The sequence below is a fragment of the Cynoglossus semilaevis genome, chromosome 12 (genome assembly GCF_000523025.1).
Source record: "Cynoglossus semilaevis isolate Cse_v1.0 chromosome 12, Cse_v1.0, whole genome shotgun sequence".
In the NCBI taxonomy this organism is placed as follows: Eukaryota; Metazoa; Chordata; class Actinopteri; order Pleuronectiformes; family Cynoglossidae; genus Cynoglossus; species Cynoglossus semilaevis.
This window is the reverse complement of record NC_024318.1, coordinates 7,650,670-7,669,939: the sequence shown is the minus strand read 5'-3', so window position 1 is coordinate 7,669,939 and position 19,270 is coordinate 7,650,670. Positions and strand designations below refer to the sequence as shown.

The 19,270-nt window shown below is 41.8% G+C and overlaps 1 protein-coding gene and 1 long non-coding RNA gene across 3 annotated transcripts in view; one reads left to right on the top strand and one right to left on the bottom strand.

Moving 5' to 3' along the window:
* LOC112487837 (uncharacterized) overlaps nt 1–17,400 on the bottom strand; it is a 50,268-nt gene extending 32,868 nt beyond the window's left edge. Inside the window, exons 1-2 of the long non-coding RNA XR_003051311.1 lie at nt 15,996–17,400; nt 5,722–5,836 (exon numbers count right to left, since the gene is read on the bottom strand). This is a non-coding gene — a long non-coding RNA (uncharacterized LOC112487837). The remainder of the gene's footprint in view (nt 1–5,721; nt 5,837–15,995) is intronic.
* thbs2a (thrombospondin 2a) lies at nt 11–15,708 on the top strand. Of its 2 annotated transcripts, XM_008321836.2 has the most exons (23): nt 11–596; nt 811–879; nt 1,127–1,680; nt 2,115–2,199; nt 4,627–4,826; nt 6,365–6,505; nt 6,591–6,684; nt 6,935–7,105; nt 7,356–7,532; nt 7,872–8,045; nt 8,556–8,683; nt 8,772–8,924; nt 10,057–10,275; nt 10,382–10,489; nt 10,953–11,112; nt 11,194–11,312; nt 11,396–11,630; nt 12,168–12,395; nt 12,484–12,755; nt 12,840–12,937; nt 13,135–13,274; nt 14,405–14,435; nt 15,605–15,708. In XM_008321836.2, the coding sequence occupies exons 2-23, from the start codon at nt 813–815 to the stop codon at nt 15,606–15,608; spliced, it is 3,558 nt and encodes a 1,185-aa protein (XP_008320058.1). In that variant the 5' UTR covers nt 11–596; nt 811–812; the 3' UTR covers nt 15,609–15,708. The 2 variants fall into 2 exon arrangements, with proteins under 2 accessions (XP_008320058.1, XP_008320060.1); XM_008321838.2 differs by lacking the exon at nt 14,405–14,435 and having other exon boundaries at nt 15,605–15,696.
* Nucleotides 17,401–19,270: the final 1,870 nt, after the last annotated feature.

Genomic DNA, 19,270 nt, shown 5'->3' with positions numbered 1-19,270 from the left:
GGGGGCATTATTGTGTCTTCTCCAGGAGACTCCTGCTGCTTTAACTTTCCTCTCCATTCCCTCCTTCCCCTTCGTCCTCCTCTGATAGTGAATGAGCTCCAGACATAAGAGGGGAAGGTCGGTCTGACAGGGAGGGGGACACTGGGCATCACGGCACACAAACAGAGACAGGAGGGGAGGAGGGGTCAGGGATCGCCCTCACCACCCTCAGAGTGTCAACGTGCATCAGTAAATTACGCCATCGGAAGGGCAATTATGTAATCTGTCTCCTAACAACCGATCACGATCGATTCGAACTCACGGAGAACGTGTGATTGACAGGCGCTCGGCTGCTCTCTATATAAAGAGGAGGGAGCCTGGAGCCGGAGTCTCTGTTGTGCCTCAAGTACCGCTGACTGTGGATGTACTGCACCAAACCTAAGTGGACTTTTACGCATTTTACGCACGAGGTTTTTCGTCTATTTTTTGGAGAAACTGATATCTGATTGGTCATCGACCCAGACCAAGAAATTTGTATTTGACATTTTTTTAAATGGTTCTGTCGGATAATTAGGTAAATAACTGAAGAAAGAATCGAAAACAACTACCTTTGTCAGGTAAGTTACAGCAGGACGCACATTATGGAAACGTTGTTTCATAATTAAGACTCGAGATTCCCTTCATCGAACGATAACAGTCTAAGTTAATGAAGTTAAAACGTTTATTCAAATTGCAATTTAAATATTTTTTTCTCTTTTGTTTTGAATCGGTATGTAATTGTTTAAGATGACTTCTTGATAAATGAATGGAAAAACATTCTGTTTTTTTAAGACATGATACTCAGGAGGAGTCTCTTCTTGCTGCTTCTGTCATTTCATCTCCTCCATGCATTACCTAAAGGTAAGAGGGAAACCTAAACGCCTTTACTGTTTGTCAGAAATACATGTAAATGCCATACTTCAATGGAAGTCAAAGTATTTTTTTATTTATTATTTTATTATCATCAGAAACTTAAGTCTCTGCCTCACCTCTTCACCTTTTCCCGTCTTTCTTGACATTTTCTAATGTTGATTTGTCCTGATATATTTAAATTTTAATTAAAACAAATATTATTTCCCATCTGTATTTTCTCTTCTGTTAATAATAGATGGTGAGCAGGAGGATGAGACAGCCTTTGACTTGTTTGAAATAAGCCACATCACACGTAAGACTCTAGGAGCCAAACAGTTCCGGGGCCAAAACTCTGACATCCCTGCGTACCGCTTCATCCGCTTCGACCACCTACCCCCAGTCAGCCCCCCCATACTGAAACAAATTCTGCAACAGATGCAAAACAATGAAGGCTTTGTGTTTGTGGCCAGCATGCGACAGGACCGGGCCTCACGGGGCACCCTGATTGGTTTGGAGGGCCCTCACGGTCAGAGGCAGTTTGAGATTGTTTCCAATGGACGGGCCAATACTCTGGACCTGGTGTACTGGGTGGATGGCTCGCAGAATGTGGTTTCCTTTGAGGATGTGGACCTGTCCGACTCTCAGTGGAAGAATATCACACTTCACATTCATGGGGAAAACGCAAACCTATATGTGGGCTGCAGCCTGATCGACAGCTTCATCCTGGACGAGCCTTTCTATGACCACCTGAAGGCTGAGGGAAGTCGCATGTATGTCGCAAAAGGATCAATCCGGGAAAACCACTTCAGGGTGAGGCCAGTGCTACTGATTTCCTCTTAGTTCCCTAAGGTTTAACTTCCTCAGTCCATCTGTGGACCGCGCTTAAAACAGTTTTTCACCTCTCAAAAGAAGAGAAGAAACAAAGCTGTGGTGTGCACTGAGCTCATAAGCAGCTGTTTCAGGAAGTTAAAACCAACACAGTTGCTCTTCAAAGGATGGCAGAGTGGTTCCCCTGCTCTGCCTGTGTGGAAACCACTCCAAATTTAGACCCTTAATTGCCCCTTGTGTGTAAACCTGAGTGTGAATGTGTGTCATAAGGTCATGAGTGAATTACTACGCCCAAGTACAAATGAGCCCGTCCCTCTGATTTCTAATTCTCATTTAAACAAGAGTGGGCAACAAACAAGAGAACCCTGAATCATTTCCTTTCACTAGATATCCCTAATATTTCTTCCATCTCACAGGGTCTTCTGCAGAATGTACGCTTCATCTTTGACACCCCAGTGGAAGAAGTCCTCCAGAGCAGGGACTGTGAGATCACCACAGAAGGTAAGACCGATTCTCTGTGTTTAAAACAGTATATTTTTCCAAAACAAAAAAACAATGCTTCTAGAAGATTATTGTGATTACTTCTTATTTTATAGGATCAATAAGTCACTATCACTTGAAAAATACCTCAGGCCATGATGTGATGTGACTTCACATGCAAACCTAAAGGCACACTATCTGTGGTTTATAAAGTCTCAAATCATCTGATTTTCTTTCTATTAAAATGAGCCAAATTAGAATGAAGTTTTTATAATTTGGATCCCCAATCCAACATTTATTGACAGAGAGGTAGAGTAACGTGCCTGGTGAAGTAAAGATGCACATGCCTGCATTTATTTCCATTGGCAGTAGACACGGTGTCAAATCCCTGGGAAAGAGCGAGAATAGAGAAAATGAAGGCTCCACTGAGCTCTCACACGCAGTGAAGTCATGAATTGGCCGATCAGATTGCTTCCCTGAGCCCAAGCTTTGCTCTCTACCTTGTGGTACTCCACAGGGATCACACAAAGAGCAACAGCAGCTACAAAACTACAGATATTTGAGCAAAGAAGAATATACATCATCCACAGACATCAAGAGCTGAAAGCAGTGTCATGGATTCACTGTGATAAAGCACACCCAACAGCAGTGGGTGGTTTGTAGAAATCCTACTGCTAAAAGTAGTGTTAAATTATTTATCTTTTTCTGGAAAAAAAGTCAGCAAGTTGTAAAAGTTGTGGACTAGCTGGTTCTAGTCGCTGTTCTGCAACGGTAGGGATTTTAGTTGTGCTCATAAACCTGCACAACCCGCAGTTTTAAAGTCCTGTCGTGATGGATATTAATGAGCAGCATTAGAGCCACGTCAGGCTTTGTGCTCCTTCAAATTCCTCTCTTCATCTTAAATGAGAAAATTGAGCATGTCTATCAGGGAGACAAGAATGTGTAAATGCTTTCACAGACGAGCCAACACGCGTTCACACACGCACACAGTATGAAGTCCTCCTGAGACCTGAATGACTCCAGCAGAGTGGAAGGGAAAGTCACTGCCATGCTGGAGCAGGGCATCACTGCACAGTGAGGGTGACTGAGAGTCCCAGCTCTGCTATTAATCACCACGATTTACACAGCACTATCCAGCTGCATGTGTGACATGCAATTTGGCTGGATGTCATCACATTCCAGCATGTTTGATTTTATGGCTGCAAATTTACAAAGGTCTAATTAGGTTAATATGTTTGAGGAAAAACTATAGGACGGGTTGAGGACTGCATTCAGTTTGTGATGCTAATTCATTATATCACATAGACATTATAAAAGAAGATAAAGTCCTCCCTGAGCATCATTTTTGAACCAGGAAAAATGCTGTTGGGGCTGCAGTACCACTGATGTCCAGCATGTCTCCAAAAGCTAGTGTATAGAAACTCCCACACAACAGCTCACATCTCTTATTAAATACCCAAGCTGATTTTACTTTCACAAGTTTTTTTGGTGTCTGTTGTAGTACCTGTGGGGCCAACAGGGACTGTCTTATGAAACTTTCATTTCAAATAGTTCTGTAAGTTATTTTGGAATCATTGAATTATTGCTTTTATTCTTATTATCTCCATTCTTATGGTTTACATACAGAGGACCAATCAGCTCACAGCATCGATCTGTCACACACATCATAGCAATCATGCACCTTCAACCAATCTCTCTCTCTCACTGCACTGAGAGTGTTCTGTTGCTGGAGATCTGACTGATTGCTAACAGCTAACAACAACCAAACAAAAACTCATTAGAAGTACTGCAGCCAAAGCAGCAGTTCTGGCTGGGGTCTACACTGAGACAGTGAGGTCACTGAGAGGTCATTCATCCAACGATACAATTTAGAGTTTATTCAATGATGGAAAGGTTAATTAAAACCAACATATACGGTCGAGTTTGCTCCTGGGCAAAACAATAACTCTGAGATGCTAGTTCTTTCCTAACCTCAGGCAAAAGCAACAACCTGCAACCTTAGGGTTAAAGGTCACAATTCTGCATAGATGAGCATAATCTGGTATGTGGTTCTTATGAGCTTCACAGGCTCCCTGCTAATCTGTGTGGACTCTCCACTGTGTTAGGTTAAAAGTGTTCAATGTTTAACATTTACTTGTGGAGCTCTACTCTTCTTTTTCATTCTTCCCTAGCCAGCTCTTGCTGCCACCAGCAAGATTTATAGTCACCCATTTCAAAGGGTTAAATTTTTTTACCTCAAACATTGCTGAATTTCTACATCTGTTTTCAGGGAAATACAAAATCCAAAAAAAAAAAAGTTATTTCTTGCCGACTACACAAACAGGAAAATGATCTGTTCCCTCCTCTGAGTTTTAATCGTCATATCTTTCAAATGTGTTTTCCATCACCGGTCTGTGTTGATCTCTCTGTTTTTTTCCGCTCTTTTTTTTTTTTCTTTTGCCCCAACAGATGATGCTAATCTTGTGAGTGAGAGCACAGAAATTGTAGATGTGAGCCCCTCCATCACTACAAACATCATCGGTCAGAAGGCAGATGAGCTGGGCACGGATATGTGTGAACGCTCCTGTGAGGAACTAAGCACCATGTTCCAGGAGCTCAAAGGCCTCCGTGTTGTTGTCAGTAACCTCATGGACGGCCTACAGAAAGTGGTAAGTGCTAGGCGTGACCAACTCACTCCTTCTGTCTTCTGTAGTGTAAACAAATACAAATCTGGACTCGTGTTTGTTTTAGAAAAGCTACTGCCTGCTTAATCATTTTGCACGGACCCTTTTGTGATTAAAATAAAATCACCACACTGTGTCTTCCCGTGACGGAAGAAATGGAACATTTCAGAAAGCTAGGAAAATAATAAATCTACATTACTGCTCACTGTTGCAGCCCGGAGGTTTGAATTAGACCAATAAGTAACCTACATACATTACTTTGAAAGAAAATATCAAGTGGCCGCAACAGTGTTTATAGAGTGGTTCTGCTGTGGCTGAACCCATTTGACTTCTGCTATCTGTGGCAGTGTGAGTCAGACAGATTTTATGACATGTTACATGTGGATATAGGAAGTGTTCCCCTGGCAGTGACAGGGTCCAGTCTAATGTCTGGTTGTGTTTAGACAGCCCATGTGTTTCCTCTGGGAGGCTCCCAGCAATAAGAGTCTGGGCATGAACCTTGGGAAAAAAATAGGCTGGGATGAGAAGGGTCCCTGAGGCTCTTCAAGACCGAGTGGTGTCTTAGATTCTGGAGCTGTGCACATGCTGCCTCCCCTTTTTTACAGCAGAACCCACACGCACTCACACACAAGTGCACACACTCCGACACACTTTTGGCAGGAACTTATCAAGTGAAAGTTCCCAAAAGTTGAGGAGTCCAGCCAGAAATCCACTGAACTCCAACTGGATCGGAGGTTACATTGTGCATAAGTAAAACGTCCAGTTGGACAAGTGCCACGAGAACATTGGACGGAAACACAATTGGAAATGCACATTTCACAAGTCATTTAAGCGAGGCAGCTCTCGGTACACTATATCTCAAGGGATGATTTCTCTGTACCTCTTTACTGTCGCTCATCTTCCTGATTCCGTCTTCTTCGGTTTCTGTCAGGCAGATGCTCATCTTGGGTTCCCAGTGTTTTGTGATTTCTTCTGCTGTCTGCTATCTTCACTACCTGTCCAAAAAAACAGACATGTTTCCTTTAGGTCATAAATTCAGGCTTCATTTGTCTATTCTGCTCCACCTGCTTTTTTTCTCTCATGAGTTGATTTACAATAACATGAGGAGGTCAGGTCGAAACGAAACCTGTGAAAACCATAGATAGTATATAATACATGGAACTAGGCATCCATTTATTAAAGTGGTGTAGCACAGTTAACATATGTGAAGGAACAGGAACATTTCACCAAAATGCAGTTAATGCTGGGTTCTTTTGTTCATTCATTTTGTTCATGTATGCATGCCGATGTGTCACTGGGCTGCATCATCCAACCTTATTTACCTTCATGTCCAGTCACATAGTGGACTCAGTGTGTCCCCGTCACTGATGTATGTGTGATGCACAGCTTTGTTTTTACTGGCACAGGCCAAGCTTGTCCTGACCCTACACTTCACCTCAAAACCCAACTTTACTAAATGCATCTTACTTCCTTCAATGCCTACTAATCTAATTTCCTGCTGCAAATCATTGTTGTATGTTCAGACAGAGGAGAACACGGTTATGAAGGAGGCCCTGGGGAAAATGAGGAACTCAAAGGAGAAAAACATGTGTTGGCAGGACGGCCGGCTGTTTGATGATAAGGAAGACTGGGTTGTAGACAGCTGCACCAAATGTACTTGCCAGGTAGTGCCAAGTCATACAAGAATGTGTACAAATAACCCCTGGATTATTGAGTTTTTCATACATCTCTAATGTTCACCAATGACAGGAGTCCAAGATTGTGTGTCACCAAATCACATGCCCCCCAGTGGCATGTGCCAGCCCTACATTCGTGGACGGAGAATGCTGTCCAGTTTGCATGCGTAAGTAGTTACATTGACTGTTTTTGTAATTTTGTAATTGTAAACACACTCGTTTTATGAAGGCATGCTCCAAATTAGGGCCATAAAACCAATATCCCAAGCACATAAAATTTTAGTACTGAAGGATTGTAGCAGCCAGTGTTTTTTTGTGAGTAAACCACAGTCAGTGGCCAAAACGCTGAATAAGACTGGCTACTGTGGCCATTTCAGATAAGGCCATGTCAGAAAACAGTGCTTTTACTTTGTCCAGCTCAATACAGCGATGATGGCTGGTCGCCCTGGTCTGAGTGGACGGAGTGCACGGTCACATGTGGGATAGGAACTCAACAGAGAGGTCGGTCGTGTGATGCAACTAGTAACCCCTGCACTGGACCTTCCATCCAGACTCGCAAATGCAGCCTGGGCAAATGTGACAGTCGTGGTAAGCAGTTTTACTCCACGATCCACTTTCATGGTTTGGTGTAAGTCAATCTGGATTTGTTGATTGAGCGACTGTCTTGTTGACATGAATGAGATGAGTGAGCCACCGTTGTTGTCGTCATCGCATAATGCTTACTCCACTAGAGCTTCACTTTTTAACTCACAAATGTCTGTAACTGCTTCAGTGATGGGAGTCTGGAGGATAACATGAGACCTGTGTTATTCTGCTCTCTACTGAAAATATTCTACAGTGCGTCAGGACGGAGGGTGGAGCTTGTGGTCACCGTGGTCGTCCTGTTCAGTGACCTGTGGAGAAGGACAGATCACCAGAATACGACACTGCAACGCCCCGGTGCCACAGCTGGGGGGTAAAGACTGTGAAGGAAATGGAAGAGAGACTCAGCGCTGCACAGCCAGTCCATGTCCCAGTGAGTATATCAGCCCTGCTGGGCAAACAGTGGACGGCAGCATCTCTATTACAGAAGCTAGAATTCATGTGGAAAAAAAGCAGACTTCCCCATGCCTCACGACTCCCCCGAGGCATCACTCCTCGTGTGTTTTGGCTTTCCGTCTATCTTTCAGGAAAAGTTGACCCAAATCAGATCAGTATGTTTTCTCTTGTACTATCAAGTTCCAGGTTTCTTACTTACTCCAGCTGCTTTTCGCACACTTCAGACCTTGAATCTTGACACCTTTTTATTAAGACAAAAATGTGTTGTATGGAATACCGACGGCCCGCCAAAACTCTCTCTCTTGGACTGTTTTAGTCGATGGTGGTTGGGGTCCATGGTCGCCGTGGGCAACCTGCTCGGCAACATGTGGTGGTGGAATCAAAAGTCGGACAAGAGAGTGCAACAGCCCTCATCCTCAGCATGGTGGCAAGCGGTGCAGTGGAGAAGCTGAGGACAGTAACAGCTGTAACAAGGAAGAGTGTCCAATTGGTGAGCTGCAGTGATGTTGAACTGCTGATGATTAAATCCATTCAACGATGGTTTTGTTTCATCTCCTGCATATGTTTTGATATGTATATAAACTAGTTCACAACTGACACAGGAAATTCAGTTGTATATTTTCTGGTTGCCTGTGTTCATTTACAACAAATTTGCTGTAGTTCCACACTTGAAACAGTCTCCAGGTGCCACTACTTTGCTGTGTTTATCCAGTTGTTCTGTTGCTGTCATGTATTTACTGAAGTCAAATCACCCAGACAGTCCCTTAAATATGTCTGTCATAAGGAGAGGGTAAACATTCGGAGATGCCTGGACCGTCTCCAGAATTCATGTCAGGAAATGGTTAACGTCTCAGCAGCTCCAATTTGAAGCATCAATTTGAGGATAAAACTTCACCAACTGAAGTGGAATCATATGAAGACGCTCTGCAGATTGGTTCTGTTTTGTTGAAATCGTACTTCCCATGTTTGTTTACACTCTTGTCATCTAAATCTCTTGCAGATGGCTGTCTGTCTAATCCGTGCTTTGGTGGAGTGGTGTGCAACAGTTCTCCAGATGGATCCTGGGGCTGCGGCCCGTGTCCCGCTGGTTTTCGTGGAAACGGAACCTTCTGTGAAGACATTAATGAGGTAAAACTGAAGACTTCTGCTGCTCCTGTCGGACATTTTTATTTAAAGGATGGTTGATGCGCTGATGTTCTTCATTTTCCTTCTTCAGTGTGATATGGTATCTGACGTTTGCTACAAAGTGACTGGAACCCAGCGCTGTGTCAACACTGACCCAGGGTTCCACTGCCTCCCTTGTCCCACACGCTACAAAGGCACCCAGCCCTTTGGTATGGGCGTGGAAGCTGCCAAGAAGAACAAGCAGGTGATTGGAAGGAACTCTCAGTCATTGATAGATTGTTGTTTGGATGCCATTCAAACAGAGTTACTGTTTGAGCATGTGAGAAGCAAATGTTGTAAAGAAAAGGATAAAATGTTGGCTTTTACCCTCAGGCAGATGTTTAAAGACAGTTGTGTGGATTTTTGTGAGACAGATCCAAATTTATGAATGATGGAAGAAGCAGCCCAGGTGATTTATAAGCCTCATTTTTGCAGCGAGAGCTTGCACAAAGCTGGGGAGGGGGATGACCACATGTAAGTGTAAGGCAGTATCAGGAAGTAGAGAGAGATTTGAGCAAAGCTTAAAAGCAAATACATTTTACAGATCAGCTACTTCTACCTAAGGTAATTTAGTACTTCCTCCTACTTAAACCTGTCCATTCCAGAATTTGAGCCATATTATGATTAATGTGGCTTTCATATAAAAATCTTGTATTTTTTTTTTCTTCTTTGGAGATCATGGAATTCCTAGAAAACTGAAAATTGGCTTTACCACCCTGAACAGCTCTTGATTAACGTCCTGTGTGGAGAATTCTGTCACTTTTTGGCTTCTGCAGCGTCTCGATTTTAATTTGACGCTGCTGTTGTACTAATTGATTTTTTTTTTCTAGAGGAAAAGGATTTGTCTCATTGTTGGCATTTAGGGTTCCTGTCTAAAGTTTGATCAAAGATCCTGCCTTGCTCTCGCTGTTGCCTTCTGCTCCATGAGCTCATGGAGTGGCATCCAATCCGGAGTCATTCCTCATCCTGTGGTAATGAGTGGCAGCTGTGAATACCTCGTGCTGCAGTAAAGGGCAACAGTGGGTCGTAGCAGGATACATGTGGGATCTCATAAAATCGTGGTGTCCGGAGGTTTTTTCCTGTAGTTTGGATTGACCCTGAAAACTCCACCTCACTCTTGACTGCGGAGAAATCCTAACTCTTGCCGTGACCTTTTCGAAATGGTAGATATAATAAAAAGCAGTAAAATATAGCAACATTTTAAATATAAAGATGTCACGAGAGGGCATTAAGGAAATGGAAAAAGTGAAAAGGCCGATGACAAGCCGTACGTTTTCATCTTTTCATGGAAACAGTTTCGGAAATACAGTTAAAGTTGCTTCTTTGATTTATTCCAGGTGTGTGAACCAGAGAATCCATGCAAGGACAAGACCCACAACTGTCACAAATTTGCTGAATGCATCTACATTAGCCACTTTAATGACCCGATGTACAAGTGCGAATGCCGGACGGGTTATGCTGGAGATGGGTTTATCTGTGGAGAAGACTCCGACTTGGATGGATGGCCCAACCACAACCTTGTGTGTGGGGCCAATGCAACATATCACTGCAAGAAGGTGTGTTCTAAAGCCTGCCCAGGAGTGAATCTATAATATGGACATATATTAATATAATAATTGATATAGCTTAATGATGAATACTAACTTGACTGTGTTATTTCAGGACAATTGCCCAAGTCTGCCCAACTCTGGCCAGGAAGACTTCGACAGAGATGGTCAAGGAGATGCCTGTGACAAGGATGATGACAACGATGGAATTTTAGATGAGAGGGTACGCCAGTATCTAACACAGGGGTCTTTAACTCAAATTATTACCTTTTAATTTATGGCAGCAGTTGCAAACTTAATTGACAGAATTTGAACTGGCAGGGCAACTAGCTTTTACTGGTTTTCATAACATTAACCAACTGCTCTTTAGTGCAGTATGGCACAAATGGTTAATATTATAATATAATAAAAAAACTGTAATAAGTAAATCTGATATATGGCAGGGAAGCGGTGGATTATCACGAGATGGTATTTTAAGCTCGAGGTAGTTAGAACTTTTCTTTTTTTTCCCCCAGTGTGTGTATTGACTGAACAACATTCAATGGAGGAGTGGTCTATTATTGATTATATAGTAAACTGTACTAAACTGTACTAAGTAAAATGTAATTCAACATGTGTTGAAATGCATTTAAATTTTAATCCAATTCATTCATCAATTCTTGTGCTAATACTCGTTTTCACTCCAGGACAACTGCGCCCTCCTTTACAATCCCCGCCAGTTTGACTTTGACAAGGATGAAGTTGGCGACAGATGCGACAACTGCCCCTATGAACACAACCCTGCTCAGATAGACACTGACCACAACGGAGAAGGGGACGCCTGTGCAATAGACATCGACGGAGATGGTAAAAAAAAAAGGACCAACAAAAAAGAAAAGTCCAACGATTGTATCTAGGGTAGATAACGTTTTTCTATTTATCTTCCAGACATTTTGAATGAAAGCGACAACTGCCCCTATGTGTATAACACTGACCAGAAAGACACTGACATGGATGGAGTCGGTGATCATTGTGACAACTGTCCACTGCTGCACAACCCTGACCAGGTACTGTAGCACACAGAACTCTGCAGGTTGAGAGAATATTCACAGAGGGAATTAACATTGTTAACGTCTGCCTCCATCCACAGACTGATGTTGACAACGACCTGGTCGGAGATCAGTGTGACAACAACCAGGACATTGACGAAGACGGTCATCAGAACAACCTGGACAACTGTCCTTACGTGGCCAACTCCAACCAGGCTGACCATGACAAGGACGGAAAAGGAGACGCATGCGACTATGACGACGATAACGACGGCATACCTGACGACAGGGACAACTGCAGACTCACGCCCAACGCAGACCAGCTGGACTCTGACGGTGATGACACATTTTAGGTCTTATGGTTTCAAATACTATTTTGACATGAAATACAGCTCCGTGGCAGTAACGTGGAATTGACGATTGCTACATTTATAGTTCTTATAAAAGCTAAAGTTTTTTTTTCTCTCTCTTGACACTTTGTTCTCATCACACACTCATTTTGCTAGGAATGAGCTTTACTGCTGCAGATGTGAAATAATGTTGGCTGTGGAAAGAGCCAGTAACTTTGCTGACATCATGGCTGATCTCACTCTGTACGGCTGCTCTGAGCCGCCCAGAAGGCCGCTCTCTAAGCCGAGAAGTCTTTGCGTCCCTTTACATTTGGCAAATGATTAATAATCTACTGTGTCAGATTGAGGCTGACTGGGTTTACACAGCTGTGACTAGAAATGCTTTCACTCTTGTCGCAGTGTGTCAGAGAGCATCTGTTTCAGAAAATATTTAACAGGTTTGCAATGATGATAATAAATAAGCCAGCATCAATGGTCGCCGTGCTCATGTATACCATCCCATATTTATGATCACTTCCTGTAGGTGATGGACGAGGGGATGTCTGCAAAGATGACTTTGACAACGACAACATCCCAGACATTCTGGATGTGTGTCCGGAGAACAATGCCATCAGCGCAACAGATTTCAGGAAATTCCAGATGGTCCACTTGGATCCTAAGGGAACAACCCAAATCGATCCCAACTGGGTGGTCAGGCACCAGGGCAAAGAGCTGGTCCAGACTGCCAACTCTGACCCTGGCATTGCCGTAGGTGAGCTGAACACACGTCCTGAAGGAGATGACATTCTGCTGGTTCTCTTGAAATAAAATAATGAACTTTATATTCCTGGACATTGCAGGGTTTGATGAGTTCAATGCAGTGGACTTCAGTGGAACCATGTATGTAAACACAGACAGAGATGATGACTATGCCGGCTTTGTGTTTGGCTACCAGTCCAGTGGGCGTTTTTATGTCGTGATGTGGAAGCAGATCACACAGACGTACTGGGAGGACAAACCGTCCAAGGCTTTTGGCATTTCTGGAGTTTCGCTCAAAGTTGTTAACTCCAGCACTGGCACTGGAGAAAACCTCAGGAATGCTCTTTGGCATACAGGGGACACTCCTGGACAGGTGGGATACATTTGGAGACTAATTTGTCATCGATAAAAGCAGTGTCACGTCAATGTTAGCTAACATTTAGGATTTCACATTTAGGTCCGTACTCTTTGGCATGACCCCAAAAACATTGGCTGGAAGGACTACACAGCCTACAGGTGGCATCTGATCCACAGACCAAAGACTGGGTTTATAAGGTAGGATATAATGCCTGTCTCTGTAACTGTGTGATTTTGTAAAAAATCACAGACAATCAGTGCCCGGCTGTTTAGAAGTTCACATGGTCAGCTGTCAACCGCTGACATACTAATATTACCATCAACAGAACATGTTGTACATTTCTGAGCAATGCAATCTCACCACTTGACTGCTTGTTTGTCTCATGTTTTTCCAGAGTTGTGGTCTATGAGGGTAAACAGATCATGGCTGACTCAGGGCCAGTTTATGACAAAACATTCGCCGGAGGAAGATTAGGCTTGTTTGTCTTCTCGCAAGAGTTGGTGTTCTTCTCCGACCTCAAGTATGAATGCAGAGGTTAGTGCAAACACTTTTGTTATTTACATACTGCACTTGAGTGTTTGGAACTATATTACATTTCATGACATGGCCACTGGGCCATGGTTTATTAATCTGACTAAGACAGTAGATATTGACCTTTTAAAAAACTTTGATAGTAGTACCTTCACTGTTCCGACTACTGACCACGATTACTTTCTTGAATGGAAAAATGTGTGACGCTGGACCTTTCAGGACTCGAGATCGAGCCCTGAAAGGTCATGTGGAAATCAGAACTGAAGTCAATTACACAGACTTAGAAATCATCAACAAACTGCTTTCTGTTAATGATTTGTTTGCAGCAGTGAGGGAACATCCAACAATAACTACAGTGCAATGGTTTAGTTGGAAATTAAAGCTCCAGTTTCAGCTGCCAGATGTTACAGTTGATATATTCACAATGCAGATGTGACATTCATGCATATTTGGCTTCATTAAAACCTACTGGCTTATTGTTGCTTCAAAGATAATTAATAACAAACTAAGTTCTAAGCATTAGCAGGGAATATTGACAAATGATTTAGTGTAAAACATCAGACCTATGTTTAAAACAAATCACATTTTCATGCTTTTTAAGAGATGTTAGCAATTTCTACATCCCAGAATACTGAACCTCATATAGTTTTATAAGATTTATTTTCCATCTACTATTATTTTGATAGCATGAAAAATAAAGACAAAGTGAGGAAATGGCAGTTACATAACTCTTCAGTGGTTCAATCGTTATAGTGCATCATAAAGTTAAAGATGCGGCGCACATAAAAACTTTTAAAAGGTCAGGATTGGTCGCTTAAACTCTAAAAATAACTCAAATACAGACATTACAACATTCAGAGTTTGAGCTGGTTGCCTTACTCCGAGGTTTTCCACATCATCTCAACTTCACACGCAAATGTTGGGATGCTGCGGAAAACCTCCCAGTCAAAGTTAGTTAGCAGGAGACCGATTTCCAGAAAGTGAAATCTTATCCTCATATTCAGTAATGATAAAGGACTGAGTCACACTTAAAGAAAGTAAAGAAAGTTGATAATCTGCAAGTTTTCATATAAAGGACAAAGTCGTGCTCACTGGACTGTGTTTAAATGTTAATCATCTTTCTCAAATCTTAGACAAGCCGGAGTTGCCAACCGTGTTCACGAGGTAATGACATGTTGTGTTGTTTTTGTTGTGGCTACAGCAAATTGAAAAGTCATGCTGCGGTTCTGCTTGTTGGCTTCATCACTTGCATTTGTATCACAAATATATTGTAAAATGCCTTTGTGAAAGGTCTTTACAGCAGTACATACAGTAAGAAATGGACTCAGCTTCCTGATTGGACAACGGGAGTGCACAACCATGTATGAATAGAATCTGTAGAAAGAGCTTTATTATCATTTTAGAACTTCTACTGGATAAAATATCTGGATGTTTGTGATGAGACCAACATTTGAGGTCTGGTCGCAGCTCATATTAATGTTAATTATTGGCAAAAGTAGACATAAAAGTGGCCACATTTCCCACATGGTGGTCCCAAAGCTTTTCTGCAGTCCCCCCGTGGACACTTTTACAGTTTTCTGTCTAAAATTTTTACAAAACTGCTGTTCTCTTTAAACCAAATAAAAATGATTTACAAATTATCACATTTTCTCCACTGTGGCTCAGACGAACATATTATTCAAAATAGAATTCATGGGCCTTGCTGTGAACCCCCACCACCGGGGGGCCCACTGTAGAGATAAAGTCAGTCTGCCTGGGTTAGAATTGTTATAAATAAGACTCGAAGCAGCTCTTAACTGTCACCCTGAATGTTTACTGTCTGCAGAGAAGCTCAGGCGTGACAAATCTGTCCTTGGCGGATGTACCAAAAATAAGGACGATGCCATAAATAAGATTCAAAAATAGCAAAAACAAGTCGCAGCATCCAGTAACATAGTGTGTCTTCAATGACATGTCATCGTGTTAACATGCCGGAGCCACAAGAATGAAAATAAACAGTACATGGAGATGTGATCATTACACCGCCCCTCACTTTAAGAACCACCTCCATAGACTTTCATTCATTTAGAGCCATGTCTGAAACCACGACAATGCTAGTCCCACAGTGCCACTCCCAAACCACACGGCTACATCCATTTCTTAAATGTACAGTCCATGCTTCTGGTGAATGAATCGACAACACAGAACATCACTGACGTCACATCACACTCTCTGGGCACACTGCACACGTGGATGCTGCACTAAAACACTACTGACTGTGTAAAGCATACTGAATGTTTGAGTGTCGACCATTAGGGTGGCGTTAATGAGTACTGTCATCTATCTCCCTGCAGATAACTGAGCCGAGTCTTCAAGAGCAGAAGAGAATTCAAAACACAGACACCAACAGACACCACACACACACACACACTCACACACACACACACACGCACACACACACACACACACACACGCACACACACACACACACACTCACACACACACACACACACACACGCACACACACACACACACACACACGCACACACACACACACACACACGCACACACACACACACACTCACACACACACACACACACTCACACACACACACACACGCACACACACACACACACGCACACACACACACACACTCACACACACACACACACGCACACACACACACACACACACCTTAGGTAAAAACCTTTTCCACTTCCACATGAGACGTTCTTCACATTTACCTGCCGTGACTTCTTCATCCAGTGGATTGGAGGTGATGTTTGGTTACAGTTCTCCTGACGACTTGTACACGTCTCCCCGCTGCAAAAGACAAGTGGGAGTGGAGACGTTTAGAAATATTATCTAGTTATAACTCTTGTACTTGCATATGTCTACATGTTTATGGAGTAAGTGTTCAACCACTTAAAAGCCAAATTTGCTGTTTTTACTTTCTATATCTCCTAGACGTTTGTGGTTTTTTTACCTGTTCCAAATGAGTTAAGAATTTAAGAACTTTCATTTTACATTGTCTCACTAATGTTAACAAAAGCTTGATTTTTTTTTCACCTGAATGTTTTTGTTTTGTTTGTTTTTTGTTCAGCAGAAGCCATTTTAGTGAATGTCTAAGATGTTTATACTAGGTCTGTATGATTCTCTCTTTTTTTTGTAAATTATTTATGCCCTGCTTGTTTTGTTTGCTCGACTTGTTTTATGCTTGTAAATATTTATTTATTTGTTTACACTGACAAAACACAATCACAATCATTGAGATGACACATTATAGTATTGCTTTAAAACGTGAGAAAAGAGGAGGCGCTTTTCTTGTTTGGGATGTTACCTTGTGTAAATGAAAATGTGTGTGTAGAAAAGTACTCTTGTTTTGCAATGTATTTCCTTTTAACTAGTAGTTTTTGTTTAAAAAACCTTTTTGACAAACTGTAATAGAAGGATGAACAGCAGCTGCCTGCACATCTTGTGTTTAAGTGTGTGATGCCAAATCATTCTGGGTGGATGTGTATGTTAGCCTGTGTGTGTATTTCTGTGGTTTTCCAGACAGGGCCTCATTGTCTTCACTGAGTGATTTATCATTACATCTGGAACATTTTTTCGTCTACAGGAGCTCAGAAATGGTCCATCACTAGAACCGACTGCAGGTCCGGCCACTGCCGCTGCAGGAACCTCGCCCCTTCCTTTGAACACTATAATACAAGTCAATGTTTTTGTTAAAGTTATTCAATCCAATCGAATGATAACATTTCAAATGTTTTTCTTTTTTCGTCTTTAGAATTTTGTTACGGATGACTGAAAAGAAGTGACGATGAAGGGTTTTTGAAAACGAGTGTCTGTGTGGATCAAAGTTCTGTTGTTGTGTTTTTATCTTAATTTTTTTTCCTCTTTGAGAGTTTGCAATGCACAAAATGTACATTTTATATATACTTATGTTGTTAGATATAGATTTCTTTTACAGATGTCTAAGATTGTTTTGTCTAATAAATAAATGACTTTTATACCATTCTAACAACTCTGTCAATCATGACTTTTTTTGAGAACAGCGCCCCCTTTGGTAAAACTATTGTTGAGACACCCCCAAGTCCACACAGTCACAGAATTTACTTCAAACCTCCAATTACCTTAACACTAATTCCTACAAAACTGATATTTATATTGAACAAAGGGAAAGAAAATCTGAGAGCATTTTCCCACAAAGAAGAAACTTTGAAATTGAAATGAATCTGCCTTCCACTTCATGTCAAGTACAGCCAGTCTCATATCAAACCAAACAAACCAAAACCTTTATTTATTAGTTAATAATAATTAATTACAATGAATTCATTATATCAAAACACAGCAAAGTAGACTTTGCTGTGTTTTGACAATGACTACAAGTTTAACAAATAAACAGCAGTAAACCTTATATTAGTTCTTAAAAATGATACAGAAAATCTGCATATTTTTTAAGAGTACTGTTGATTCTGTGGCTTGTGTGGAAATCTTAAAAAGCATTCTCAAATGAAAATGTATCACTAATTTCCATGCATAGCGATGTCACTTTGAACAAATCAAACAAGGGTGCCTTGATATATTGTACATCCAGTCCAGATCTGTCTTCTATTGAAAGTGTCTGGCCAATAATCGAGAAGAGAAGCAGACAACAGCAACTGCAGAAGAAGCTTCACAAGAAAATGAGCAAAAAAAAAATTTGTAAAAAACATGTTTTCCCAGTTTCCAATAAATATTTAATAGGAATTAATATGACGGGTATGTGACCCACTGACGGCAAAGTTCATTCCTTTGAATCCCTCAGAATATAATAAAATTACAAAGACATCTTTGTGATGATTTACAATTGATTTTTATGTTTTTTTGGAATGAACGCAGGGTTTTGTGGTTTTGCACCAGACCATCTGTCTCACAGCACTGAACCCAGGGAGTGAAGAGGTTTTTACTAAATAATGGTGAGGCCTGGAAAAAATGCACCACTGGGGGAAAAAATGGTGGAAGTCAAAGCCTTGCTGTTGTAGTAGTGCTGTGGTGGAGATATTTGGGTTGAGGGTCCTGGAATAGTCCACGTGGCACACACAGAGAGGATGGGCTGTGTGGGTCTGGCTGCGCTGGCTGGTTTAAAGCCCAGAGTGTGTTCCACATTTGACACACATTTGCCAGAGGATGTCAGTGTGTCTAACGGTGAACCACCTTCTGAGGTGTGTGCTCAGTGTCCAGGGAAGGTTCTGGGCTCAAACAAACTGTTGGCAAGTTGAAAGAAGTTTCACATGAAGAAATGGGAACACTTCCTGTTGACACAATGTGAGCTACGGCCTGTGAGGATCTGTAGCAGGAGATTGTTAGTTCTCACAGCACATGGAGACACACATGTAGAGGAAGAGAGATTTCTTATTCACATATGAGTCTACAAGAAAGACGTCTCCTTCTGTGATTCACCTTCACTCACTCGGGTGTGAAATACCAGTTGCTGGGATCATGTAACCGTTTCTACACACACACAGCAACTTTTTCCACTCAATCTCCATTTACTAACTCCAATTTTTATCTGTGGCCTACTCTGTATCATCGAAGGGGGAAAGACAAACTTACAACCTGGGATGATTTAAATCCACTGCACATAAACAGGTCTAAATCACATTAACAGCTTCGAGAAAATATGAGAGCTTAGTGAGAGGACAGGTGACCGCCGAAAAATAATTTATCAGAAAGTTCACTTAATCCCGTTCTGTCGTACGACATGAAGAAACCGGTCGGGGGATGAGATAATCCCATGTGTTTCCAGTGCTGCCGTTTTAAAATACATCTGTGGATTTAACAAATATTTATTGTTCTGCAATTACGTTGTCTATTAGAGGAATTGTTTAATATTTTGTAGAAGAAGAAGAAAAAAAAACTCTTGCAAACTCTGCAGCCCTGGGCTCTGGCCACATCAAGCCTGACTTGAAGCAAAAGCATTGAAATACAAGTTTGAAATATGCTGAAAACCTCAGCCAGTGAGACCAGAGTCCATGAA